This window comes from Gracilinanus agilis, chromosome 3, assembly GCF_016433145.1.
Source record: "Gracilinanus agilis isolate LMUSP501 chromosome 3, AgileGrace, whole genome shotgun sequence".
In the NCBI taxonomy this organism is placed as follows: domain Eukaryota; kingdom Metazoa; phylum Chordata; class Mammalia; order Didelphimorphia; family Didelphidae; genus Gracilinanus; species Gracilinanus agilis.
In genome coordinates, this window is record NC_058132.1 from 625164131 (window position 1) to 625190651 (window position 26521).

At 35.6% G+C, this 26521-nt stretch overlaps 1 protein-coding gene across 1 annotated transcript in view; it reads right to left on the reverse strand.

Annotated features, from left to right (window-relative positions):
• COL4A4 (collagen type IV alpha 4 chain) overlaps nt 1-26521 on the reverse strand; it is a 155261-nt gene that overhangs the window by 75159 nt on the left and 53581 nt on the right. Inside the window, exons 10-21 of the mRNA XM_044669450.1 lie at nt 24684-24764; nt 23966-24019; nt 23650-23709; nt 20906-20950; nt 20508-20561; nt 18486-18555; nt 17590-17694; nt 14390-14554; nt 13168-13257; nt 10485-10648; nt 4276-4348; nt 1861-1967 (exon numbers count right to left, since the gene is read on the reverse strand). Coding sequence (XP_044525385.1) covers nt 1861-1967; nt 4276-4348; nt 10485-10648; nt 13168-13257; nt 14390-14554; nt 17590-17694; nt 18486-18555; nt 20508-20561; nt 20906-20950; nt 23650-23709; nt 23966-24019; nt 24684-24764 — 1068 coding nt within the window. The remainder of the gene's footprint in view (nt 1-1860; nt 1968-4275; nt 4349-10484; nt 10649-13167; nt 13258-14389; nt 14555-17589; nt 17695-18485; nt 18556-20507; nt 20562-20905; nt 20951-23649; nt 23710-23965; nt 24020-24683; nt 24765-26521) is intronic.

The following is a 26521-nucleotide window of genomic DNA, read 5'->3' on the forward strand; positions in this document are numbered from 1 at the left end:
TTCTAACTTTGTGTAACTCAATAATGATGCTGCTTTCTCTAAGAGTATAATGCCATGATTAGGAGATCATTTTCCCCTTTTCTTCTACTGAACAACACAAAGGCGAAGTCCCACTACCAAAAAAAACTATTTCTGATAGGAAGAACTTATGTAGAATTGAGAATTTTCATACTTGCTGTTTTTTAATCAAGGAAAGATTTTTTTTTGCCCTTTCTATTAAATGAGCCTATCCCAAAGTACAAAAAAAAGCATATCTTTCTACTAATTGTTAAAATAAATTGATTCCTTGTTAAGTATTTTGTCAGTCAACACTTGCATGCAATGCTTTCAATATGGTCTAATATTTGTATGAATTTACTTAAGAAATCATTTGTATTAGAGCAAGCAAACATGCATATTTATCTATGCTCTGCTCCTGTTAAAATGACCCAAGAGTATTTGGTTCATCATTAACCATGTATTCCTAAGACTTTGGAGGATCTCTATCTGTAGCTTGTGTAAGATAATTGGGCAGCTAACTGTGCCCCAAAATATCCTTCCAGTAAATTTGGTGTCAGATACATACGTTCCATGATCAGGCTATCTCATTTTTCTGACGTTCCACAAGCTCATCCATTTAGAAATCATTCACTACTAAATGTTGGGGGAACTAACTAGTCTAATTACTCTTATGTCTAGACCTCTAATAAAACTTTCTAGGCTTATTTTGCATTATTCCTTTTCATTTTTCCTTTATTTAGTCAAATTGGCTTCCTTGCTGTTCCCAGAACGCAGCATTCCATCTCCTTTCTCCAGGCATTCGAAAGGACTATTCACAGTGCTTGGTGTCCATTCTCCCCTCACTTCTTCTGCCTCTTGGAATCCTACAAGGTGCACTTGAAGCACCACATCCTAAGAGAAATCTTTCTTTATCCCCCTAGTTCATGTCCACTCTCACATTATTTGTGTGTTTATTTAGGTGTCTTACAAATTGTCTCTCCGAGTAGAATGTAAACTCTTTGAGGTATAAGGATAAATTCTCAACTCTACAGAGGGCAGGAATTGTTTTACAGTTTTGTCTTGGTGATGATAAAGAAGACAATATAAAATGTTTGTTGAACTGATTTTTCAAAAAATTCTTAATTTTCCTTCTTAGAAACAACATTGTGTATTGGTTCCAGGGCTGGTAAGAGCTAGCCAATGGGGGTAACTTTGCCCAGGGTCCCAGGCTAGGAAGCATCTGTAGTCAGTTTTGAATCCAGGATCTTCTGTCTCTTGGTCTGGCTCCCAATCCACTGAGTCACCTATCTGCCCTCTGAACTGAATTTTTAAATTGAATTTTTCTGTCCTCAAACACAGAAATTCCAACCAATCTGAATATTATCTCCCCACATTCTTTTGCCTGTTTCTCACTACAACCAAAGACGTGCCTTTGTAAGTTCCTTGACTAGTGTTTGGGATCCTGTTTATGTCTACAGAAAACACTGGCAGCAGCTTCCAGGGATTGAACCCATGACCTTGGCCTTATTTACGTCATTTGCCAACCAAATGGGCAAAGCAGCCACAAAATACAGTCAAAGAGAGCTTTGTGGATGAAAGGGCCAATGTGGGTAATGAATACAAGGGCAATTTTGCTGTGAGAGTGGGCAGAAAAGACCGTTATAAGTGAACTACCAGCCATGGTTTCAAACCATCTCTCCTTTAGTGATTTATTTGGAAATTATACATCCTTATATAATGATGAATTGAAAAGTTGTTCTCATGGGTTTATAACATGTGAATTTGCTATTTATTTACTCTTCGGCAAACTACGAAGAGGAAAGTTCATTTATGACCATGTAAGCTAAGAAAATAAAATAATGGAGAAAGAATTTCACATACTGGAAGACCGGGGTGACCTCTTTCTCCATGAAGTCCATTCTGACCAGGAATCCCTTCCTGCCCTGGATATCCAGGAGGCCCATCATAACCCTTTTCTCCTTTTCTTCCTGAGAAAAGAAACAAAAGACACTCCAACCTTTAAATTAGTAGTGGGTAAAATAAATGACAACAGAAGACGACTAGCAACAAAAGAAAATATCTACGTTATAAATTTTTTTTTCTTATTTAAACTCTATATTCTCTTCCATCAAAATGAACCTTTATTAAAGTTTGAGCTTGTAAAGTGGAAAAATATTTGGATTTTGGAAACCTCCACCAGTGCTCACATGCTAGTAAGTAAATAATTGTTAATTATCAGTGTGCCACAAAACAGCTGTGCAATTATGGAACAAGCACTCGTTTTGGAGAGCCCCAGACTTAAGTCCTCACTTTTGGTAAGTCACAGACTCTCTGAAGGTAGGTTCCTCACTTGTAAAACAGGGACAGAAATATTTCTGCTTCCTTGCTTACTTAATGAGATTAAATGAGATGTTGTGAATTGCTACATATGGATATTGTTATTATTAGTTTTTCTTCTTTCTCTGTGGTCTAATATTAATTGACGGATCCAGATTTGAGCAAGACCGAGCTGGTTTGTCTCTAGTCTCTTCTACCTTGACCTTTTTTCCACTAGCTGATGTTGCCTTCCTCTTCTTTCTCCAAAGACTACTTTATTGCCCCCAAGTACCCTGTGATCTCATGTTGCTCCTTGGATATAGAGACTACAGCCCTACACTATAGTGACCCATTCTCCCCAAGTATGTTTCAAAACTAAACTCCACTATTCTTTCCCCTTCTCCAGTCAAATTTATTCCATTATTTCAGAGCTTTGCACTTAGCTGTTCCTTTTTAGAAAACAAAGTCTTGAACTCATTCATTTCAAGTTTGGTGTGTTTCCCTCTTTCAAGGATATCTGCATTTTAATAGAAGATACCTAAAAAACATAGTGGTTTAACACAAAGAAATGAATTTTTAATGGCAAACTTTCGGACCCTTTTGTAGAGATATGAAACTGGTACATAGGAATGGTAAAGGCATATATGAGCAGCTACAGGCAACTCTGACATAAATAAAAAAATTATTTGGTCTGAATGCTATATTCTATGTGGCCTCTTCCCATATTTTTATGGAGGTGTCTTAGAATGCCTCAAGGACTCCCAGTAGAAGGTGGGCACAAATAAAAGGTCAACATCCAACCAACTTAGAAAAAAGAATTAAGGATACAAAGGAAGAAGAGAATGAGAAAGGAGAGGGAGCTTTCACAGAAAAGGAAAACTAGTTGAAGGTGCCTAGGAGGAAAAAAAGAATCTTGCTGGAAAGAAAGAAGAGTAATGGATTATCCAGGAGCAAGGAAGCAGGGAGCAGGATTGTTCAGGTCCTGGCTAAATAAACATCTATACCTACTCTAAACTCCAAGGGAACATGAAACCCCAGAAGAAGTAGAAATAGAGACCCCCCCCCCAACAAGCTTGTTATCAATAAACCAAGAGGAAACTTGATTCTCCCAAAGGCACACAAATCGTCTCCAAACTCTGGCTTCAATGAGTGGGTAAGACTTTATTTCTGATATTGTGGGCACAGTAGAAAGAATGCTGAGACTTGGGGTCACATAGTCTTGGTTTGAATCTCATCTCAGACTCTTGCCAGCTATTGATCATGGGTGAGATACTTATCCTCTTAGAAACTCCTTTTTATCATCTGTAAAATCAATGTGGATGTATGTGTCTGTGTGTGCTTGCGGATGTACATGTATATACTTCACGAGATTTTAACGATCAAATGAGATCTGTAAAGTGCTTCAAAAACTGCTGTATAAATTTGAGATTATGGTTACATATACATGATACTATAGATCATCTTTCTGATTATAATATAGAAATTATCCTTATCTTCTGATCCCAATATGAGAATGAATTCCTATCATACTTAAGGAATGTCAGGCATAGAAAAAGAATCTTTCAATTGATCCTCAGTTCAGCAAAATGAGGATTCAAATGCTGGACAAAAATTTATTTTGGCTAGTAATAGAGCTGAGTTATGAGGACTCACCATATACCCAAAGACTTTGAGGAAGTTAGTATATAATTTTAAGATCTTGACTATCCTAATTACTCTGAAGTTATTTATACTCAGAAAGGAACCATAGGAGATGAAGAAGAGAAAGATGTTTGGATAGTTTTTCCTTGTAGCACCTACCATGAAAGTCATTGTTATCCATAAGCATGTACCGAAGACCCCCTCAGTGCATGGAATTGTGCTAAGCTTCATTTATCCATGAATGGGATGAAGGTGCAGTTGAATCACATAAAACTAGAAGGGTGGCTGATTCATGCATTATTTTCAAAGTGATAGAATTTTTTTAAAAATTGGATTTACCTTTGATTCTTGCTATAACCATATCACCCTTTTCTCCTTTAGGACCAGGTAGCCCCGAGGTACCAGGTATTCCCTTTTGAAAAAAAGAAAAAGTGAGTTTATAGATAAAGGGCAAACAATGGCTCCCACTGATGCTTTAGACAGAGTTAACACCCAGTCAAGAAACCAACAAACATTTATTAAGGGTTTATTATTAAGTGCCAGTACTAAGCACTGAAAATTTTTTTAAAAAGAAAAGTCTCTGTCTTCAAGGAGCTTTCATTCTATTAGCGGTGCTAATATATGAGTAAATGGGTTTGGGGGGAAATAAATTAATTCCATCTTAAATGTATAGGATTTTATTTCCAACATGAATGTATAAGATTTTATTTAAATATTAAATTAATTAATTTATTTATTAAATATCCAATAGAGTGTTGGTGATGTAGGAATAGAAAGAGATGAGGATATGGAAGTAATCTGCATAGAAATGAAAAATGGAAACCCATGGAAGCCAATAAAATCACTTATAAAGTCAACATAGGGAGAAGACGACAGCACACAATCTTCTGGTATACCTATAGTTAGGGGATGGAAGATGGGTGATAAGTCAGCAAAGAAGACTAAAGGATCAAGAAGGAAAAGAACCAACAGAGAACAGAGTCATGAAAACCCAAGAGAGTAAATTGGAGAAAAGAAGGTTCATTTGTATCAACTGTTATAAGAAAGTCAAAAAAGGATGAGGAATGAGAAAAGGTCATTGGATTTGGCAACCAAAAGATCACCGGTAACTCTGAAGAGAGTAGCTTCATTTAAGGGAAGATGTGAGACACCAGACTACAAGGGATTGAGAAATAAATAAGAGGTGAAAAATTGGAAGCAAAAAATATAGATACCTTTTTCTAGAAGTTTGGCTGAGAAAAGGAAGAGAAATATAGAAAGATACTTTGAAGGGTGGTGGGGTATAGTGAAAAAATGCAAAAGATGAGAGAGATGTGGGCCTGCTTTTAGGCAGCAAGAAAGGAAACAGTAGATAAAGAGAGATTATTTGGGGGGGGGGGAGAGATTGGAGAGAAATCAGCTAAAAAAAATAGGATGAAATAAGACCCGGGATACAAGTATAAAAGTAGTCAAAGATTGAAGTAAAAAAAGAAGAGAATAGGTAATTATATCTTGGGGTTTCAAGATGTAGGGTAGTGGAGAAGAAGAAGCACAGAGTAGCAAATTCCTCTGCTGAAAGGATGGTGTAGAGGGGTCTGAAAAGAGAGGAAATTTTATAACAGTCACTGAGGACAATTTGACAGGAAGTCAATCAGGGAAGAGTAAAAGGATTTCCTTATTTTAACCCACTTGAGATTAGATAACATGAATTAGTGATGGACCCAGTCAGCATTGTTGCATAACTTCCCAGCATCAAAGGAAAGCATGTGAAGGATAGTAGAAGAGGCAGATGAAGGGATAACCCAGGATTGGATTTTGGCTACGTGTGTCAATAGGACAAAAAGGTTAAGGCAGAGAGAATAGCACAATACTAGAGTGGTTAACTCTAGGATCAGGAAGGGAGGAAAGTGAAGCCTGGGAGGAGGTGAGAGAACACTGGAAGAACAGAGAAGAATGGAAAGACCACAGACCACAGTGAAGAGGAACTAGTTTAGGAAGAAGAAGGCACAAAGAAATAGAATGATAGGAGGTTATTGTCAGAATTCTATTTCTTGATAATGGAACTCCCCCTAGAGGTTTAGTAGGGTGACAACAAACCCAATCTAATCAATCCACTTTTCTAGAGATTCATTTCCTAACAACTTCTACCATTCTAATCTTACTCTAATTTTCTCCATTAGAGATTTCATCTGCTCCCATGTTCAGTGATCACCTCTTTGCATATCACTCTCAAAATCTATATAACTGCTTTATCCCCTAAACTTTTGTATTATATCTCCTGTTGCCTACACAGTCCAAAATCACCTCAAACTCTGTATATCCAAAACAGTTGAAATCTTACTCCTAAATCTTGCCATCATCCCAATCATCTTTTCAGGACTTTTAAAAATGTAAATTTCCTCATGCCTGCTGGGTTAAAATTAAAATAGACTGATGACTGTGCCCGTATCTTAAACTACTGCTTCCTATATCTGTGAGTTTACAGAGGCTGCTCCTCCACACCAGAGGTGTATATCCTTTTTATCTCTTGTTAAAAGCTTTATCTTCCTTCAAGGTTCATCATAGAACCCACCTCCTCTGTAAGCCCTAGATTTCCTCCAGAGCAAAGCATTTTCTCTTTTCTAAATTTCCTAGTGTACTTCATCTGCATAAAATAGGCAACCAATCGACAAGTTCTTATTAAGCAATATACCATATGCGAGGCTCAGATAATCCGTCAGTAAATACAGACTAAGCATCTACAAGAAGAAAGGAAGGAAGGAAGCACAGAAAGAAAAGAGAGGGAGGGAGGATGAAAGGAAGGGAGTGAGGGAGAAAAGGAGGAAGAAAAGAAAGAAGGAATGAAGCAAGGAAGGAAAGAAGAAAGGGAGGGAGAAAGAAAGGAAGGGAGGGAGGGAGAAAAGGAGAAAGAAAAGAAAGAAGGAAGGAAGGAAGGAGCTTTCTGTAAGTAGGCACTGACAATAACAAAAAGTGACAGCTGACAGTCTGTCAGTGAAAACAAAGAAAAAGAAAAACTATAAAAGGCATGCAAACATGCTGACTACACAGTAGCCTGGGGCAAACAGTTCCATATCCCCTGGGGATAGCATATTATAAGCATAATAACAGATGTTTATAATGATGAACCTAAGTTATAAAAAAAAAAGGTTAAACAATGTCGTATCTTCAGTGTCAGAAGACAAGAAAGTGTATAATACACTTTGGAATATCCACTATCCTTATCCCTTAGACTTCTCATCAGCCATATGTACATCCCTTACAGGTTCTTCCCCCTCCCTTCCAGTTTCTGATAGGGGCTGGATCTGTGATTTAATTTGTATAGGGAACTTATAGGTGAGGAAACTCCTTCTACCAACTTCTCCAGCCTATAAATTATAGTCTTAGAAGGTTGCCTGGAGCACTGAGAGATTAACTGACTTGCCCAGATCCACCCAGTCAGTATGTGCCAAACAAAGGTGAGACTTGATCCCAGGTCTTCTTGGAATCAAAGTTAGTTCTCTATTCATTATGCCAGGCAATCTCTCCAGTTTGGGGGCCCAAATTGACTCTCGTTGTATATATCCTACAAGATATATACAAATCTACCCCTCTATGGCTCTAACTCTTCATAACTCTAATTTTTCAAACCAAAATATCCCTCCATGTCCACTTCTTTATATGTGTTGTTCCCCTTCATAAAAATCTATATTCTTTGATGGAAAAGATCATTGTATTGTATCCCTAGCACTTGGAACAGTGTTTGGCAAATAGCAAGTGCTATATAAATGTTTTTTCATTTATTTATTCATTCGAAATCACTCAAAAGAAAAATATTTTAATGCTTTGGTTATATAGAATATTCACCTATAACACTGCATTCCTTAATATGACTAGAGAAATATGGTAGTATTGTACTGGCTAAGTCATGAGCAGTAGTTGTTTTTCCAAGATCATATTTCTTTGGCTTTCAGGATACAATGTAGAGTTTAAAGAAGAATAACAAATAATAATGCTCTTCTTGTGATGGAAAGACTGCTTTAATATAGAATAACAGCCTCCACCTTAATTTGTTCATCTGTTAAATAAGCAGATGAGTTAGAGGATCTTTTAGAATCCAGAAAACTTTGACATTCTAATTGTCCTGATCAAAAGTCTGAAATTCCTTCTTCCATACAAATGAAAGACCATTTGGAACTATATAAGAAGTATTTTTTTGCCTTTTTTTTTATTATTATTGGTTAGCAGACAAGTGAAGAGGCAGACAAGTAAAGGGGTCTTGGTGTCTTAAAAGAATGAATTCATTTCCAGAACAGTATTATGGAATCAGAATCTCAGAGTTGGAAAGAAACTCTGGGCCATCTTTAGTTTAGCCTATATCCTAAAAGGAAGTCCCTGTACAAAATATTAGATAAGTGTTTATCCAGTTTTTGCTTGAAGATTTCCAAAGAGGAGGAACTTATCACCTCTCAAAGCATCTACTAGAGGAAAAACTCCAGTTGTTAAAAAGTCTTTTCTCTCTATCTAATCAATTTCACCTTTTCCAAACATTGGTTCTGCCTTAGAATACCAAATAGAACAATTATCATGTATCTTTTCCCATGACAGTCCTTCCAAGGGGCTTGTTTTTCCTTGAGTCTCATCTTCTCCAAGTTAAATACATTCAGATACTTTAATGGATCCTTATGAACTCAAGCTATGCATCAAACTGGTTACCTTCCTCTTGATGCCCTCCAGCTTAGTCTGAAGGAAAGCATAAGTCTAAAAACTACTATGAATTGGTATTTTGAGGGTCAAGTCACAGACTTCTTACATCAGACAAGAATAAGAAACATTTTGGTTTCTGAATCAAAAACTAAATCAGGAATACTTCATGGCTTGCAAGACCTCAAAGCTTTTACGGATGTAGAAGTACTTTTCATTTTCCAGCAACATTGAGACCCAAAGGGATATGGGTTAGGAGTGTAAATAGGAGGTTCTGCATACCATCAGGTGTTCTTAACCCTGATTGATCCATGAACCCTCAAGGGATCTGTGAATAGATTTTGAGGAGTCCGTGAACTTTGATGAGAAAAAAATATATATTTATATTTTTACTAACATCTAAGTGAATTTTAGCATCTCCTTTATTAAAAAAAAACACACACACACAACATTATTCTGAGGAGTACAATGGTTTCACCTGACTTCCAAAGGATTCCATGACACAGAAAAGGTGACCAATTCTTACTATAGACAAAAAAGTGATGGTCTTAGAACTAAGAGACCTAAATTTGTACCCTAACTTCAACACTTACTAGTATAACTGTGGGAAAGTCACAACCAAAAAAGTCTCAATTTCCTTCTCTGTAAAATGGAAATGGAAAGAAAACCCCGTATTTTATAGGGTTGCTGTAGGAGAAAGTCCTTTATAAGTCTTAAAACATGATAAAAACGTGAGTTAGCACAGATAGAAAGGCTGGGTCTTCCTGTTTCCCTCAAACCTGTTCTGTTTCCAGCTTGCACCAATACAACCCTCCTTGAGCAGCCTGGTGACCTTCTGCTCCTGGGGTTTTCCATATTAGCTCTGGATTTAGTCACTGAGGTGAAATCACTCCAGAATTCAAGAAATTCACCAGCCCCAACCTCTATGGTAGTCAGGTAGGGTGCCTCACTCTTAATTATTAACCCCTCCACACTAGGAACTCTGATAAAACTCAGAAGAGACAAGGAGCCAAGACCTGGCAGCAAGAACCAGGTTGGGGATCTCCAAGGCAAGGCTTAGAGAAGGAAATATAATGTATTTGATGGGGATACGCACCCTAGTAAAGACTCAGTGTCTTAAATAAATTAAATGAAGAGGGCTGACACTTATAGAGGCACAGAAAACTTCCTATTATCTGTCTGGATGTATATTTTCTCATCTATGAAAAGCATTAATTTCTGAGTACCCTTGCTAGGACAAGAGGTGGCCAGAAGTAATGATAATAAATATTGGGTATCTCAAAACTCTTGGTGAAGTTTTAAGCTTTAATAGATTAAAGCACTATGAATTTGGGGACACCTCATATAATGATAGTTGGGAAGCTGTTTAAGGTTGGTAAGGCCCTTTGTTGATTATCTCATTTGATTCTATCAATAGCCCTGCATGTTATTATTATCCCCATTTGACAGAGGAGGCTCAGAAAGGTTAATTGACTTGCCTATAATCACAGAGTTGGTAAGTATAAGAAGTAGGATTCAAATCCAAGTCTACTAACTCCATGTCCTGCTCTCTCTCCTAAGACATGAGACCCCTCACTGGGCTGTGCTTTGTTCTAGGGCAGAGTGCCAGGCATCTCACTGAGATAAAACAGCTTTAGTTCAATCAGCTGGGGTGGTGTCGATTTAGATCACTAACTAGGCTAAATTCATTAGTCATGTGAACATATTGTGGCACATTGGAGAAAATTTATCTGTGATAACTATACCTGAAAGCATTAATAATCTCTCCATACTCTTCACACTGATAGACAGTCTCTGTATAATACCATGCAAGTTAGAAGGAAGGACATTCAATTGAGGTTTCTTTAAAATGAGATGCATTACCTATATAATTGGTAAGAATTACTCACTGGAGGTCCTGGGGATCCTTGAGCACCAGGAGAGCCTGGGTCACCTTTTTCTCCTACTCTCCCAGGTGGACCCACTTCTCCTTTCCTACCCTGAAGTCCAGGTGGTCCTGGAGTGCCTGGAAGGCCCATGGGACCTGGGCAACATGAACACAGTCCTTCATTTCCTATTGAAAACAAACAAACAAATAAAGGTTTGACTTAACTATGGAATAAATCATTGAAAGAAATTAGCGATGATAAAAAACTAGAGCTCAAATAGAACTTTGAAATATAAATACAAACATCAAGAGAAAGAAAAAATTTAAAGCAACTACAAGTGAAGACTCAGAAAAGAATTTATAAGGATGGATTGTTTGCATTCTAATAGAAAAGGTCACAAGGGGCCATAGAGGAAGTCAGTCATTTAAAAGAGAAGGCACATAAATAGTTTTATAATGTTAAACTGATATAAGAAAAAAATAAAGGGAGTGGAAAGAAAGCATATCTTAAGAGAAAATGGGAGAAAAAATGAGGAAACTTAAGACACATAACCAAATTGTACAAGTAAAACTATATGTGAACCTGGAAGGAAGAGAAGTAGATATCACTTAAATTTCACTTTCAACTAAGTTGGTCAAAGGAGGACAGAATACACAGAAAGAGTTTGGTGCAGAAATATATTCAACTCAATAGTTGAATATATTTAGAAATGGGAAGAGTTTGGGAAAGGGAATATAAAATGGAGAACAGATTCAAGGAAGTATTAGTCATAAGCAAAACCAATCTTAAGAAGGGATTGTAAAGAAAAAGTTAAAAGAGAGGGAAAGGATAATAATTTGAATATATATATATATGTACATATATATATATATGAATAGAATGGAGAAAAATAAACAATCAACTACTATGACTGTAAATATTTCTTGTTCAGTCATTTCAGTTGTGTCTGATTTTCTGTAACCCCACTTGGGGTTTTCTTGGTGAAGATACTAGAGTGGATTGCCATTTCCTTCTCTAGTTCATTTTACAGATGAGGAACTGGGACAACAGAGTCACACAGATAGTGAATGTCTAAGGCCAGTTATAAACCCAGGAAGACGAGTCTTTCTGACTTCAGATTCAGCATTTTATCCATTGCACAACCTAGCTGCCCTAATTGTAAATGTAAATGGTATTAACTCACTCAGAAAATGGAAGTGATTAGAAGACTAGATTAGAATGTAAAACCCAACAAAATGTTGATTACCAGAAACACCCTTGAAATGTAAAGACTTACACCTACTTAAAGTAAGGGGTTAGAGCAAAATATATTTTGCCTCAACTGAATACAAAAAAGGCAGGGTAGCAAATATGATTTTAGCCAAGCCAACGACAGGAAAAAACCAACAAAAACAAACATAAAGAAGGGAGCTACATTTTATTGAAAAATAAAAAAAACAATGAATTTGTTTTAAAATGTAATATATATATATATAAATCCACTGACATAGCCTATAAGTACTTAAATTAAAAACTAGATGAATTACAAGAAGAAATAGACAATAAAACTACAATAATAGTGGGACCTTAATTTGTCCTTTTCTAACCAAAAAGAAGAAAAAGGAAAGAAAAAAAGTTAATGCCATGAATAGACTTTCAGAAAAATACATCTAGAAATTATTCAATGGAAATAGTAGGAAATAAACCTGTGTGTACTATAATCAGTACAAAGACCATTCATGATTCTAAAGAACCAATGATGAAACATACAGAAAAATGAACAGTTTGGTGTGTGGAATGAGACATACACACCCTCACACACATATTCATGTACTGCTACTCAGGAAATGTGTTTACTTGATCACTGAGTTGGGGTTTGTACTCAAGACCTCTGGCTCCTCCCCTACCCCCAAACAGTGGTTTTTCTAATGTACCACTATCCTAATACTTTAAGGTTAATTTTGTTCAGTTATAGCTCTACGACAAATAAATGAATTAAGAAGAAAATGGAATAATATACTAATAGAGATACTTCAGAGCCTTAAATATATATGTTAATTAAGATTCACATGGTATGGCTAACTAGTCAGAATGTTGGACTCAGAGTCAGGAAGACCTATGATTGAATATTAATTTATTACTTAAGTTCTATTTCTAAATCAATTCTCCAAACTGCAATCTATGTTGGTGGTATAAGATCTCACAGACATGAAATCACAGATTTTTTTGCTTATTCTATAAATTCATCAGTTGCCCATCAACATGGTCATAGTTACTAGCACTAAGTATAAGGAAAAATATGTGGCAGTTCAGACAATATTGGGGCCTCATCCCAACTAGGAAATTTAAAAGAAGATAAGTAGGTTTATGAAAAAAAAAATGCTGACTATCTTCCATTTCCCTCTCTCCAGATGGACCCTGGGATCCTGCTGACTTAAGAAAAGAAAGGTGGCAATTTTGTGGCAACATTCCCTCCAGGTGACTAGGCTCTTTCCACATGTGCATATCTACTTTAGTCTTTGTTTTCTGGTGAGTTTTATTCATGCCAGATGCAGATAAGGATGTGTGAATACATATGGGTTAAAGAATGTCTAGAATTGGAAGCAAATGCTGAGCTGTGCACCCTGTCTGTGAAGAGTTTCACCTTCTGTACCTTCAAAGTTATCTGGGAAATTGAATGAAACTGAGCTTTGCAATTGAAATTCAATTCTTGACGTAGACTTGCCTTTTTCTCCTTTTGTGCCTCTTCTTCCTGGAGGTCCTGATTGACCTTTCACTCCTTGTGGTCCAGGGGGCCCAATGCTACAACGTATGACTTGACATGGGAGAGGAAATGTGAAATTTTTATAAATCTTTCAAGAAATAAAAGTAGAGAACTTTTTTCCTCTGCCACTCTCATCTTCCAGTTTCTCTGTCCTTCTCTGTCAGTCTTTCTGTGTGTGCCAATCTGTCTCTTTCCATCTATTTATCTTTCTCTTCTTCTGTGTGTGTCTCTCCATCAATCTGCCTATCTCTTCATCTATCTTTCTCTTCTTCCATCTGTTTCTCTCTTCCTTTTTTACCACTTTTGTTTCTTTTTCATTTTCTATCTTTATATGCCTCTCACCTCCACCTCTCTTCTGTCTGCTGTCTCATTTTCTCTATTTGTCTGTCTCTCTTTATCCATCCATCTCTCTAACTTGCTTCATTTATCTTTATCCATCCATTTCCATTTGTCTGTCTGTCTTTCCTCATTTGTTTGTTTCTTTTTCTTTCTCTACCTGTCTATCTGCCTTTCCTCTTCTCTGAATCTTTTGTTATCTTCATCTCTCCATCTCTTTTTCATCCCTCTTTCTCTGTCTCTTTCTTAATCTATGTTTTCCCATTTATCTCTTTCTCTTCCCCTCTCTTCTCCTTTGTCTATTTGTTACCCTTTTTTCTTTCTCTTCCTTCCTCTAACTCCCTCTCTATCATTTTCTATCTTTCCTTGTCTCTTTCTGTAGGCTCTATCCTTTGTTCCATTCTCTGTCCATCTGTCTCTTTCTCTGTTTGTCTTTCTATCCTTCTATGCAATCTGAGCCATTTCTTAGAAACTGAAAAGGACTGAGAATCAAGGTTTAGCACCTAATGTTTCTCCAATTGTTAATCATTGTTTAAGAGAAAAAGATAAAGTAGACCCTAAAAACTGTCACTGTCACTTTTGTCACTGTACTAGTTATTAGAAATGAAATATAAAAATTTTCTATTGATAGCTTGGCTATTAATCTTAACTAAATAAGCATCACTGAAATCAAATTTAGTTTACAAATTGAAGCTGTCTTCACTGACTTTAAAATAGGAGTAAAAAACAAAATACTTCATAAGGTTGTTGAAATCACACAAATATATGTTATATATTTTGTAAATAATTTAGCCCATGTAAGGTGCTATGTAAATACTAAATAATGTATAGGAAATGTCCATTATACCATCTGATCCAGGTAGACCTTGCTGCCCTGGGACTCCTGGCATTCCTGGGTGTCCTGGAGTCCCTGGTCTTCCTGCAGGAGAATGACCACTTCCAGGAATTCCAGTTTCACCCTGAAGGCCTTGCATACCTGGTAACCCTGGAAGCCCAGGGGGTCCTGTTTTTCCTAAAATAAATGTTTATTGAATAAATATTTAAAATCAAACATACCATGACTATTATTTGTAGTTAAAATATATTTTCATTTTATACAATAATGTTTTGAAAAAGTCATTCCATTAGTTTTGAGAATAAAATAAAAATGCGATGATTTCATTTAAATAAACATAAATGGATCTGAAGACTGAAATCCATGTCTAAACAGCAAGATTTTGCCTCCACTTTTTCTCCAAGTTTGAAATTATTGGGGGTTATATAAGGTATCTGATTTAATTTAGCCCATGTAGTATTTTAGATGGAAAAAGAAGGATTATAAAGTAATAGAGATGGTCTGCTTTGAAATTTGCTTCTGCTTTGAACACATGAGTTCAAGTTCTACCACTGGTACAAATTAGCCTTCTTTTACCCCCAGGTAACTCTTCATGACTTTAAATTACAGTATTGCCAATGTGCTTAAGTACAGGGAATTTTGATTCTCAGAATATCCTTTACAGAGGAAATCACAGCTCTGGCCCAAAGGAAGAATCCTGAAAAAATATAAGTATATAATGAGAGTAGCCAAACATTTAAAATATCTTTTAAAATTTTTGCAATATTGCTAAGTACTTGAATAAATGGATCAATAAGCAATAATCACAATAATATTAATAACTACCATTTATATAGCACTTAGGCTTTGCAAAGCACTTTACAAATGTATCTTTTTATCCTCACAATCACCCTGGGATGTAGGTGGCTATTATTATCTTCATTTTGTAAATGAACAAACCCCACAAATAGTGGTTACATGATTTACCCAGTGTCATTCATCTAGTTAGTGACTAAAGACTGAATCTGAACTCAGGACTTCCTAACTATAGCTGTAGTTGCATGTCTTACTTACTCTCCCACATCAGAATAATTAGAATTATTGTTGAATTAGAAAAATATTGTTGGCAGAAATGGTGGAGTGGGCATTACAGTTACATAGCACAATTTAAGCAAGGACAGGGGAAGGAAGGAATGAGATGTGTTGACTAGAGGGTAGAAGACTAATGGAAGAGAAAGCTGGAAGAACTGATTTATGCAAGATTGGGGAGAGCTTTGAATGCCATATTAAGGAGTTTTGACTTTAAGAGATAAGGAGTCTTTGAAGTTTTTGTGTGGGAAAATAAGAGAAATGTATATGCATCTGCATTACCTGAACTCAGAATTCAACTGAGGTGGTTTCTACATCTCAGGAAATTTCAACATTTTTTATGTACTATACAAATAGATGGACTTAAAGCCAGAAACAATTGGGTTCAAGTCCCACCTGTGATATATCCTGGATGAGTGGCCCTGGGCAAGTCACAACTTTGAAGTACTTTGGCAGTTCTCTAGGACTATAAATCGGAGGCTGGGTAGTTCCCAAGACTAATAAATTCCCAGTTTCACTTCCTATCTTAAATTAAATCTTAATTTGTTGAAAATTTTAATGTACTTTTTAATTAGATTAAAATAATGCTGCCTCATTTTAAATTGTGCTTCTATGTGTCCTTAAAGAATTTTTCCTCTTCTACTCTTTTTTAAGTCATCTATATAGATACTACTTTTATGTCATTGACAATCTTGGTAAACTGAAGTATGAGAAGCTCAACCTTAGTGTCCAAAGATTAGCTGGAATTTTGTCCTTTGATATTCACTCTTACGCAGAAAGGGAAAGGCTGTTGATTCATCTTGACCAAGAGGTTAAGGTGACATTAGGAATAACTCCCCTGAAAATGCCTACAGTGTAGATTAAATAGTACTAAGATTAGGCAAACAGAATATTGTCTGAAGTTTCTCTCCTGAACAAATAAACAACTGTTGACTTGATAGCATCATTTCTGGTTGTTTCTGTTTGTCTCTTAAACATGAGCTTGCGCTTGTGGAGAAGAATTAAGTGAATACTCAGACTCTGAGCAGATAAGATGGATTTGTGGATAAATTAGAAGCAACCTGGTATACACCAATAGGTGACCTCTTGCCTCACTTTCTGTGAGGGAATCAGAAGATCCTACTTGAAGGAGCCATAAAGGACCATTTAGCCCATCTTCCAAATTAAAAAAAAAAAAAAGTAATCAAGAAAATTTAAGTGACTTGCCTAAGGTGACAGAGGAGTAAAGAGCACAGGCAGTCTGTGAACTCAGGGGATTTCACATCTTAATCCCTATTATTCATCTGTCTTGGAACCAAATGCCTAGTATTAATTCTAAGATGGAAGGTAAGGGTTTAAAAAAAAAAGGGGGGCAGTTCAAGGACCCCTGAGAGCCTTTTTAGGGATCTATTAGGTCAAGAATATTTTCACAGTTAAATTTAAATTTTATATTCTTTTTAAAGTATCCCTTTCTTTTCCAACCACCTATCTGAATGAGGTCACTTTTTAAAAATATACCTCAGGGCAGCTGGGTAGCTCAGTGGTTTGAGAGCCAAGCCTAGAGACGGGAGGTCCTAGGTTCAAATCCGGCCTCAGACACTTCCCAGCTGTGTGACCCTGGGCAAGTCACTTGACCCCCATTGCCTACCCTTACCACTCTTCCACCTATAAGTCAATATACAGAAGTTAAGGGTTTAAAATAAAAAAAAAAAGTAAAAGTAAAAATATACCTCAACTAACAGTATATCTCAACAGATTGAAAGAAGAAGCAGATATAAGAATCAGCTGCTTTCTTTTACATCAGACATAAAAGTGATTTACAAAAAAAAAACAACATATAAAACAATGTCATTCTCATTCATTTTATGGTCTCGGAGAATATTGTCATTTTTCATAAAATGTTATTTTTGCTAATATTTGATGGGTCTACTATTGTTATTTGAAATTAATATCTTAAAGTTTTATAGTTTTAATTTCTAATGATATAGACAGATATGCCTCATGTAAATAAAAACTTTTTTAGCATTTTCAATAATTTTTAAGAGTGTAAAGGGTCTTGAAACCTAAAAAGCTTAAATCATTTCTTATCAGGATCTGGAACCATATTGGGCATTTAACCTCTCCTAGAAAATACCAATTTTTAGAGAAAAGAAGTGAGTTCCTACCTATTCTGTCTTCCCCTGGTCTTCCCGAGGGTCCTGATGGACCAGGCGGTCCCATTGACCCTATTTCTCCATAGCTTCCTGGAAATCCTGGATCCCCTGGAGGTCCTGTTAAAGAACACAGGAAATAGGTTATGCTTAGTAAACAGTTAAGATTTGCACCACTCTGAAACTTGTGCTGCTTTGTCATCTTTACCAAGATGTCATTGTCATTGAAACTCAAATCCAAATTTCTATTTTTTTCTTTTTTTCTTTTCTTTTTTAAATTTTTAAAGATTTATAAATCCAAATTTCTTAAAAGGGAACAAACATTTTGGATTTTTGAAATTCAAGACTTCTATTTATTGCATAAATGTCAACCTTTTGTAGACTACTATCTGTAAACTAAGAGATAACCCACATGCCCCACTATTACTCACAGATTATTAAAAGATGTATGAGAAAGCTTCTAGCTTATTATATAAACATTTCAATGGAGGATTCATAGGAAAGCACATAGAAAAAAATCATAGAGGATGAAAGGGTATTACCGGATGGCCTCTGTTCTGCACCATTGTCTAGAGTACCCATATCAGGCCCATTGAAATAGTGAATAAAATATATATTTCATTTATTTTGGCTGAAGTATATCAGGGCTACTTTTATGAAACAGAAGTTTGCAGATAATAAATATAACTAATTAATTTATACAATAATAATTTATAGTTATGTAATAAATGTTCAGGGCATGCTAGAACAAACACAACTATTCATTTATATCTCTCTATTGGTAACTATAGGCTCAGGGTAAAACACACATATTTTGCCAAGCGTAAGTGAGGCATGAAGTCAGTAAGGCCATTTCTTCCACTGCAGAACATCCCCAATGTTATTACAGAGTAAACAAAGACAGCACAAACCTTTGCATAGAACAGGTGGAGTTACCAAAACACCTGGTGGTCCTGGCTTCCCACGTTCTCCAGGATCTCCCTGAAATCATTCATTTATTCAATCACTTTTCTTAGAATTATTAATACTTTTTTCATATTGCCAGGCATCAAATATATATCAGATGGGCAACAAATGTTTCTAAATAAATAATGATCATATAACATCAAGAGAAATAAATAATTCCTGGTGGACTTTTAGGAGTAACAAAAATACCTTTAAAATAATTAGGATCTAGAATTGCATCAATATGGAGAACTCCTAAGGAAGAAACTCCTCTCACTGATGCAACATGACATCTCATCTGTAATTTATAGACTTAGGGAGTTCCTTGGGGCACTAGGAGGCTCTCGTGACTTGCCCAGAGTCGCACAGCTTGAATGTGTCAAGGGCAGGATTTGAACCTGGGTATTCCTGAAACCAAGGCCAGCCCTCAATCAACTATATCACATCATTGTACCCCTAATAGATGGGAAAACAACCTCAAAGTTTTGAGTTAGACACAGCAGAGACTAGCAACTTTCAGCTCATGAGATCCATTTGGTAAGTTAAAACGTCAAAGCATCTAATAACCCAATATGAATGCCAAATAATAACATTATGGTTTATTCATCAAACGAGACTTGGCTATAGAATGTCCTTTGACAGTAAAGATTGCCACACTCCTTTTTTCTTTAACCCCTACAGCTGAGTGTACTCAGGGAGGACTGGATATGAAAGTTACAGAAAATCTGCTTTGAAAAAATTTCATCAAAGAATTCCATGTGAATTGGAACAACCTCCAAGAATTGATGCAGAGCAAAAGGAGCAGAACCAGGAGAACATTGTACACAGAGACTGATACACTGTGGTACAATCCAATGTAACAGACTTCTGTACTAGCAACAATGCAATGATCCAGGACAATTCTGAAGGACTTATGAGAAAGAAGATGCTATCCACATTCAGAGAAAGAATTGTGGGAGCAGAAACACAGAAGAAAAATATATGATCAGCCACATAGTGTGATGGGGATGTGATTAGGGTTTTGATGATGTTAAAGAATTGCTCTACTGCAAATATGAATAACATGGAAATACATTTTGAACAATGATATGTGTATAACCCAGTGGAACTGCTTGTCAGCTTTGGGAGGGGAGAGGAGAAAGCGAGGGGAAAGGGAGGGATATGAATCATGTAACCATGGAAAAATATTCTAAATAAAAATTAGAAGAAAAAAAAAACTCCCATCAAGAGCAACCATATGTATGATCCTTTCTAGATGATCTATTACTAGCTGTGTGACTTTAGGTAAATCCCTTAAAGTTGCTAAGTCAAAATTTCCTCATCTATGGAATGAATCAACCCATTTATTCTAAACCTGGCCTCTACTGTCCCTTCCTGCTCTAAATGCCATGTTGGTTTTCAATTAGATTATTGAATTGGTCAATCAGCTAGACAACATATTTGATCTAATATGTATTAAGACCAATGTGCTAGGGAAGAGTTAGGGAAAAAAAACTAGTTAAGGCCACCAGAATTAGGGGATAAGGTGCCTACCTCAGAGTCAGGAAGACCTGGGTTCATATCCTGCCTCTGACACAAACTGGTTGTGTGACCCTGGGTAAGTCATTGAACATCTCAGTAGCCCAGACAAGTCTCTAAGATTATAAGCTGCAGAACAGTTGTCAACCTGCATTGGCAGAGGGAGTTTCTTCATCAGCAGAACCCTATATCAGTAAAATCACAGGTCTGGACTACAGAAATAAATAAAACCACCCCATGAAATATCTGAAATATGCATATTGACCCTCCACCTTTTAAGAGAATTTATTTTTCAACCTTTAATGTGAGCATTACAAAAATACCTTTAAAAATATATTGACAGATAGGGAAACTATTTTACCTTTTTGAAAGTTTTATTTCTGAAATATGTCTTCACATATGAATTCAATGGTGCTACAGGAGTCAGAAAATTAAGAGTCTCTGCCCATTATGAATGCTTATTTCATTACCTTAGTGCCAAGAACTCCGAATGGCCCACGGCTGCCAATTGCTCCAGGTTCTCCCTAAAAATAACCAGGGACAGGTCTTCTTTGTAAAAATCTGATTCAATGACAAGATAGTTCGTTTAAATTTATGTCTCATGTCAGTGCATATTGTCCATTTCCATGAGTGTTCTGTGCCATTCTGCAATCTGAGATTATATTTCCCATTGACTTGATGGCTCTAGCATTTATATCTATAACTAGAGTGTGTACATCATACATGAAAATGTCCTTTTTTCCTAGTCACACATACATTTCCTTGTGGCATAATTTTGATCTTCAACTAAGAGGACAAAGAAGTTATGCATTGGGAACAATGTTGAATTCTGTTTCATATAAATTGTTTGCTATCTTGATATGTTTACCTTTATTCCTGGAAAGCCTGGAAGTCCATGGGAACCAGGGGCACCCTTATAGATTCACACAATACACACACACAGACAAAAAAAACAGTAGAAATAAATGTAAATGAATAAACCAATTAACTTTCCCTACTTCAGATCAGACATTTACTAGCTGTGTGACCTGGGGCAAGTCATTAACCCTATACCTAAACCTCAGTTTCCTCATCTGTCAAATAATGAAACAGAGAAGGAAATGGCAAACCACCTTAATATCTTTCCCCAAAAAAACCCCAAACGGAGTCACAAAGACTTGGACATTATTGAACAACAAAACTTCATGATGGAGTTAAATATTTGTGTTTAATATATGTACTTATGCTTTCCAAGGTAATTGGAAAGAAAGATACTAAATAGATATAAAATTGATTCTCTCTATGATACCATTTTTTAAAAACTCCAATTAAGCATTCCTCAATAACCATCCAACTGTCAGTCCTTTATACTTGATGCCATTATTCAGTGCACCTCAACCATATGTTCTACTTGATTTTTGTCAATTTAATAATAATTGCACTTGAGTTATTTTAGAAACAGATGCTTTATAATTTGCCCAGAAATAGCTGGCATCATTTAGGTAGAGGCCATACAAATCACCATGACACTAGTGCCTCACTATTCTCCCTCCTTAAATCTAAAGTAAAGGGACAATCCCATTCCCTTGCCAATTGAAGCTTGGTCTCAAGAGCTGACAGTGTCAATGGAGGTGCTAATTAGTGGCTGGCATGATGATTTTTTTTACTTGCTGCCTCACCTTTTTCTAGATATTCCTCTAAGACTGACATCTCATTTTACCCTACAGGCTTAAAGTAACAATTCTAAACTGTTATGAGGTTGGCGCCAAAGTGCACAGGAAATGACCAGGGATCCCCAGTATTTTCTTTATTCTTCTTTGTCTGTTTTTTGAGTGTAAGCTTTAGGATGAATTTTCTAAGAAATTGTGACTATCTTTTGACTTTTCTCATCAAAGCAATATTGTTCTTATTTCATATATTATCCTGTTTTGAGTAGCTTTAACATTCCAGATATATTAGTCTAAAGACTTTTATAAAATGTGCAAGAAAGAGAAGTATTCTATAAGTAGATTCAAATAAGCTAGGTGGCTCAGTGGATAGAGCACTAAGGCCAGTGTCATGAAAAACTGAATTCAAATCTGGCCTCAGAAACTTATTAGCTGTGTAATCTTGGATAAGTCACTTCACCTCTGTTTGCCTTAATCCATTGGAAAAGGAAATAGCAAACTACTCCAGTATCCTTGCCAAGAAAATCTCATGGAGAGTGCTAGATCGTAAAGTCAGACACAACTGAATGACTAAACAAGACTAGGATGAGAACTTAAATCATTTGTCTTGATCCAGTTGAATGAGATAGAGAAATTCCACCTAAAATAACTACAGACAATATAAATTATTTGGGAGTCTATCAAGAAAAATCTAGGGACATTATGAGCACATATACAAAACACTTTTCACACAAATAAAGACATCTAAACAACAGAAGAAATATTAATTGCTCATGGGCCAAGGAATATAATAAAAACAATAATTCCACCTAAATTAATTTACTTATTCAGTATCATACCAATCACACTGTCAAAGAATTATTTCATAGAGTTAGGAAAAATAATTTTTAAATCATCTGGGAGAACAAAATGTTAAAAAATATCAAGGGAATAAATGAATAAATTCATAAAGGAAGCTGGCCTAGCAGTACCAGAATTAAAAATATATTACTATATGGTAATCATCAAAACAATCTAGTACTGGCTGAGAAATGGAGTGATGAAAAGGTAGAAAAGATTAGTTATGCAATCTAGGAGTAAATGATGATAGTAATCAAATGTTTGATAAACTCAGAGATCCAAGCTTTTGGGATAAAAACTCACCATTTGACAAAAATTGTTCAAAAAACTAGAAAGTAGTTTGGCAAAAACTAGGCAGACACCAACATCTCACTTCATACACCAAGATAAGATTAAAAATGTATAGACAATTTAGATATAAAAGGTGATATCATAAGTAAATTAGGGGTGCATGGAAAGATGTACCTGTCAGATCTATGAACAGGGAAAAGGACCTATTTGCACAAAAATATTTCTAGCAGTGATTTTTATGTTGTCAAAGAATTAGAAATTGAGAATATGGTCCATCAGTTGAAGAATAGATGAATACATTGTGGTACATGATTGCGATGGAAAACCATTATGCTCTAAGAAATGATGAACAGGGCAATTTCGGAAAAATCTAGGAAGATTGATATAAAATGATACAAAGTGAAGTAAGCAGAACTAGAAAAACATTGTCCACAATAAAAGCAATGTTATAACAATGATCAACTATGTACTTAGCTTCTCTGAACAAGACAATGGTCCAAGACAATTCCAAAGGACCCATGATGAAAAATTCTATTCACCTCCAGAGAGAGAATTGATAAAATCTGAGTGTAGATTGAAGCATACTTTTTTAAAAAAATCTTTTTTTCTTTTTTTTCTGTTTTCTTTTTGCAATAGGGCTAATGTGGAAACATAATTTGCATGGTTTCATATCTCTAATCAATACCAAGTTATTTGCCTTCTTAAGGAGGGAGGATGGATGGGAGAGAATTTGGAATTTAAAGTTTTTTAAATGAATGTTAAAAATGTTTTACACTTTGTTGGGAAATGTTTGATGAAATAAATAAAAAATATATATTTTTAAAGTAATTCTTACCCTAGGTCCTGGCAATCCAGAAATACCCTTTTCACCTTTCACCCCAATACCAGGTTCACCCTTTATATGGTGATGTTTTGGAGATGCACATGAAACATAAAGATGAAATGTCCAGTTTTCAGCAATATGGGAAAAAAAGAGATAATGGTCATTGTTGGTAAAAACAACTCAAAAATGACTTAGACAATGACGAGAGAAATGAGAACCCATGAAATGATAGAAAACACTAAATTATTCTACTGAGAGTCTTACATGTAAAGGAATAAGAAATAACAAATTTTAAAAAATCTATAATTTTTTAAAAAGGATTAACTACCTTTGCTCCATATGGTCCAGAATGGCCAGTGACTCCAGGCATTCCTTTCATACCCTAAAACATCATAAAAGATTAAACTTGGACTTATTCTTACTGTTTACAAGACTGGATTTTAGTTCATTTGACAAAGTAAAATGTAATCTTCCAGTGTTTTGAACAGTACCTAGGATGAATTATGTATTTAATAAATACTTAATGAATGGAATTGAAATGAATTGAATTTTATAAGATATTTATTCTTTTACCAATTGTATTCTTCTGTTCTTAAAATAGAGTTTTACTTCTGACTATGATTCCAATGTAAAATCTGTAGGTTATTTACTAATGTAGTAGAAGCATCAAAGCTGGTAAGAGAATATTAAGGAGAAAATATGTAGTCTGTCTAACATGGTAGCTGATGGACAAATCAGACATTGACTCCTGAGAGGAGTCGCTCTTTGAAGAGGGAAATATAATTTAGCAGGGTGCTCAAATACACTATAAATTTTGAAATAATGCTGCAGCATTGAATCCAAAGGTGAATTTTTGCTGAGGGTTTTTTCTTATAGTTATAAAATATGAACTGGGAATTTAAACATAGGTTGATATTCATAGCCCCATTAACTGAAGACACCATTAATTGGATTAAGGTATTATAGTAGAGGTATTATAATATCCCATTCCCATTCATTTCAATGCCATAAGTAGCACAAGGAACTCTAGATTTATATAGACATACCTTTTCTCCCTTAATGAGACATGAACCAGGAGGCCCAACCAATAAAGTTGGTCCTGGAGACCCTTGAAGACCAACTTCACCCTATAAAAAGTCAAATGATACCAAGACAGTCATAATGTCAAATTATCCAAAGATGGAAGATTACATTAATCAGTGAGTCATAGGACAATGCTCCAGTTTAGAATTATGATTAATGGAATGAATTGGAAATAAGTATCAGAGCAAATTAAATATAGTTTTCAATATTACACTTTAAACTCTGCTCTCTTTTAACGTTAACTTAATTAAAGATGATTACATAGTCATTTCTTCACGCTTTTTTGAGTTGGTTATTTAGTAGAGATAACTAGAGGATTTATGTTGATTGGAACATAATCTCTCTCTCTCTCTCTCTCTCTCTCTCTCTCTCTCTATCTATCTATCTATCTATCTATCTATCTATCTATATCTATATATCTATCTATATATATATATATATATCTGTCTCTCTGTCTCTTTCTCTGTCTCTCTCTGCCTCAATCTCTCTCTGATTCTCTCTGTCTTCCCGCCCCCCCGTCTCCTTCTCTCTGTCTCTGTCTCTCTGTCTCTGTCTCTCTCTCTGTCTCTGTCTCTCTCTGTCTCTCTGTCTCTCTGTGTCTCTGTCTCTGTCTCTCTCTCTCTCTCTCTCTCTTTCTCTCCACTTTGCTAGAGGCTCACCATATTGGTGCCAACCTCAGGGTAGATAGATGACTGATTTAGTCCATCCCATGTAGCTCAGAACCACTCAAAGATGGAAAAAGACGCATGCCTACTAATTGTATTCCTTAACTGTGAATCTCTGGATCTTCCAGGTTTTGCAAGCTGCAGGCAATTAGGGTACACTATTCACATTAAAACACAGAGACATTGGGTCTTTGATAGCTTAACTAAGATTATCTGTTTATCTGTGTGATAGTGTTTGCAATATATATATATTAATTTATATATCCATATATGCCTCTATGTGCATGCATATACAATCAAGTGGCTATACCTACACATTAATGAAGAGTGGCATGTAAGTATGTATACATGTGTGTATATATGTATATATTTTTATACACACACAAACATATATTTTGTTACTTTTAAATAAGGAATTTATTTTGTGGTTTCTCCCCTTAATCAGATATTAAGTAGCTAGTGAAAGTTATCTGTACCAGCACTAGTTTTTCTTTAACTGGACTTGTCTCCTAGTGCCTAGCATAATTCCACGTGTCTAGAGGACACTCGCTCAAAACTCCTGAGCTCAAAAAGGTGCCAGTCTCTGCTTCCCTTGTAGCTGTGATTACAGGTGTGCAAACCATTCCCAGGGACCCACAATTTCTTTACCATTATAGAAGACTAAGAATGCAATTCTTCTTCTAAAGTATTATTGCATATATTCTGGATATATGCTCTATGCATATTTTAGTTTTTTTGCATTATGTATATTCTATGTAAAATTCTGTCCCAATAGCATTATATATAACCTTTTCCTCTTTCTTCCTCCTTCTACCTAGTATTTCGGAATATCAAAGATCTATGCAACCATAATGAGTACAACAAAAGAAATATTAAATTAAAATTTAAATATCAATACTGCCCTCTTCCCTATCTCTGAATATTTAACATTTTTAAATATGAAAAGATGACAGCAGGAGATAGAACCCTGACACAGCATGCTGGAAATTTTTCTTGCAGCTAGGAAAAATGGGGTATTAGGGTGCTTGCCATTTCATAATGAAGGCTGTTCCATGAAGGTGCCTCATAGCTCTATCATACCCATTTCATAGTTGCAGAATGTTGAATTTATTCCCAAAAACTTGTTGCCTAATAAC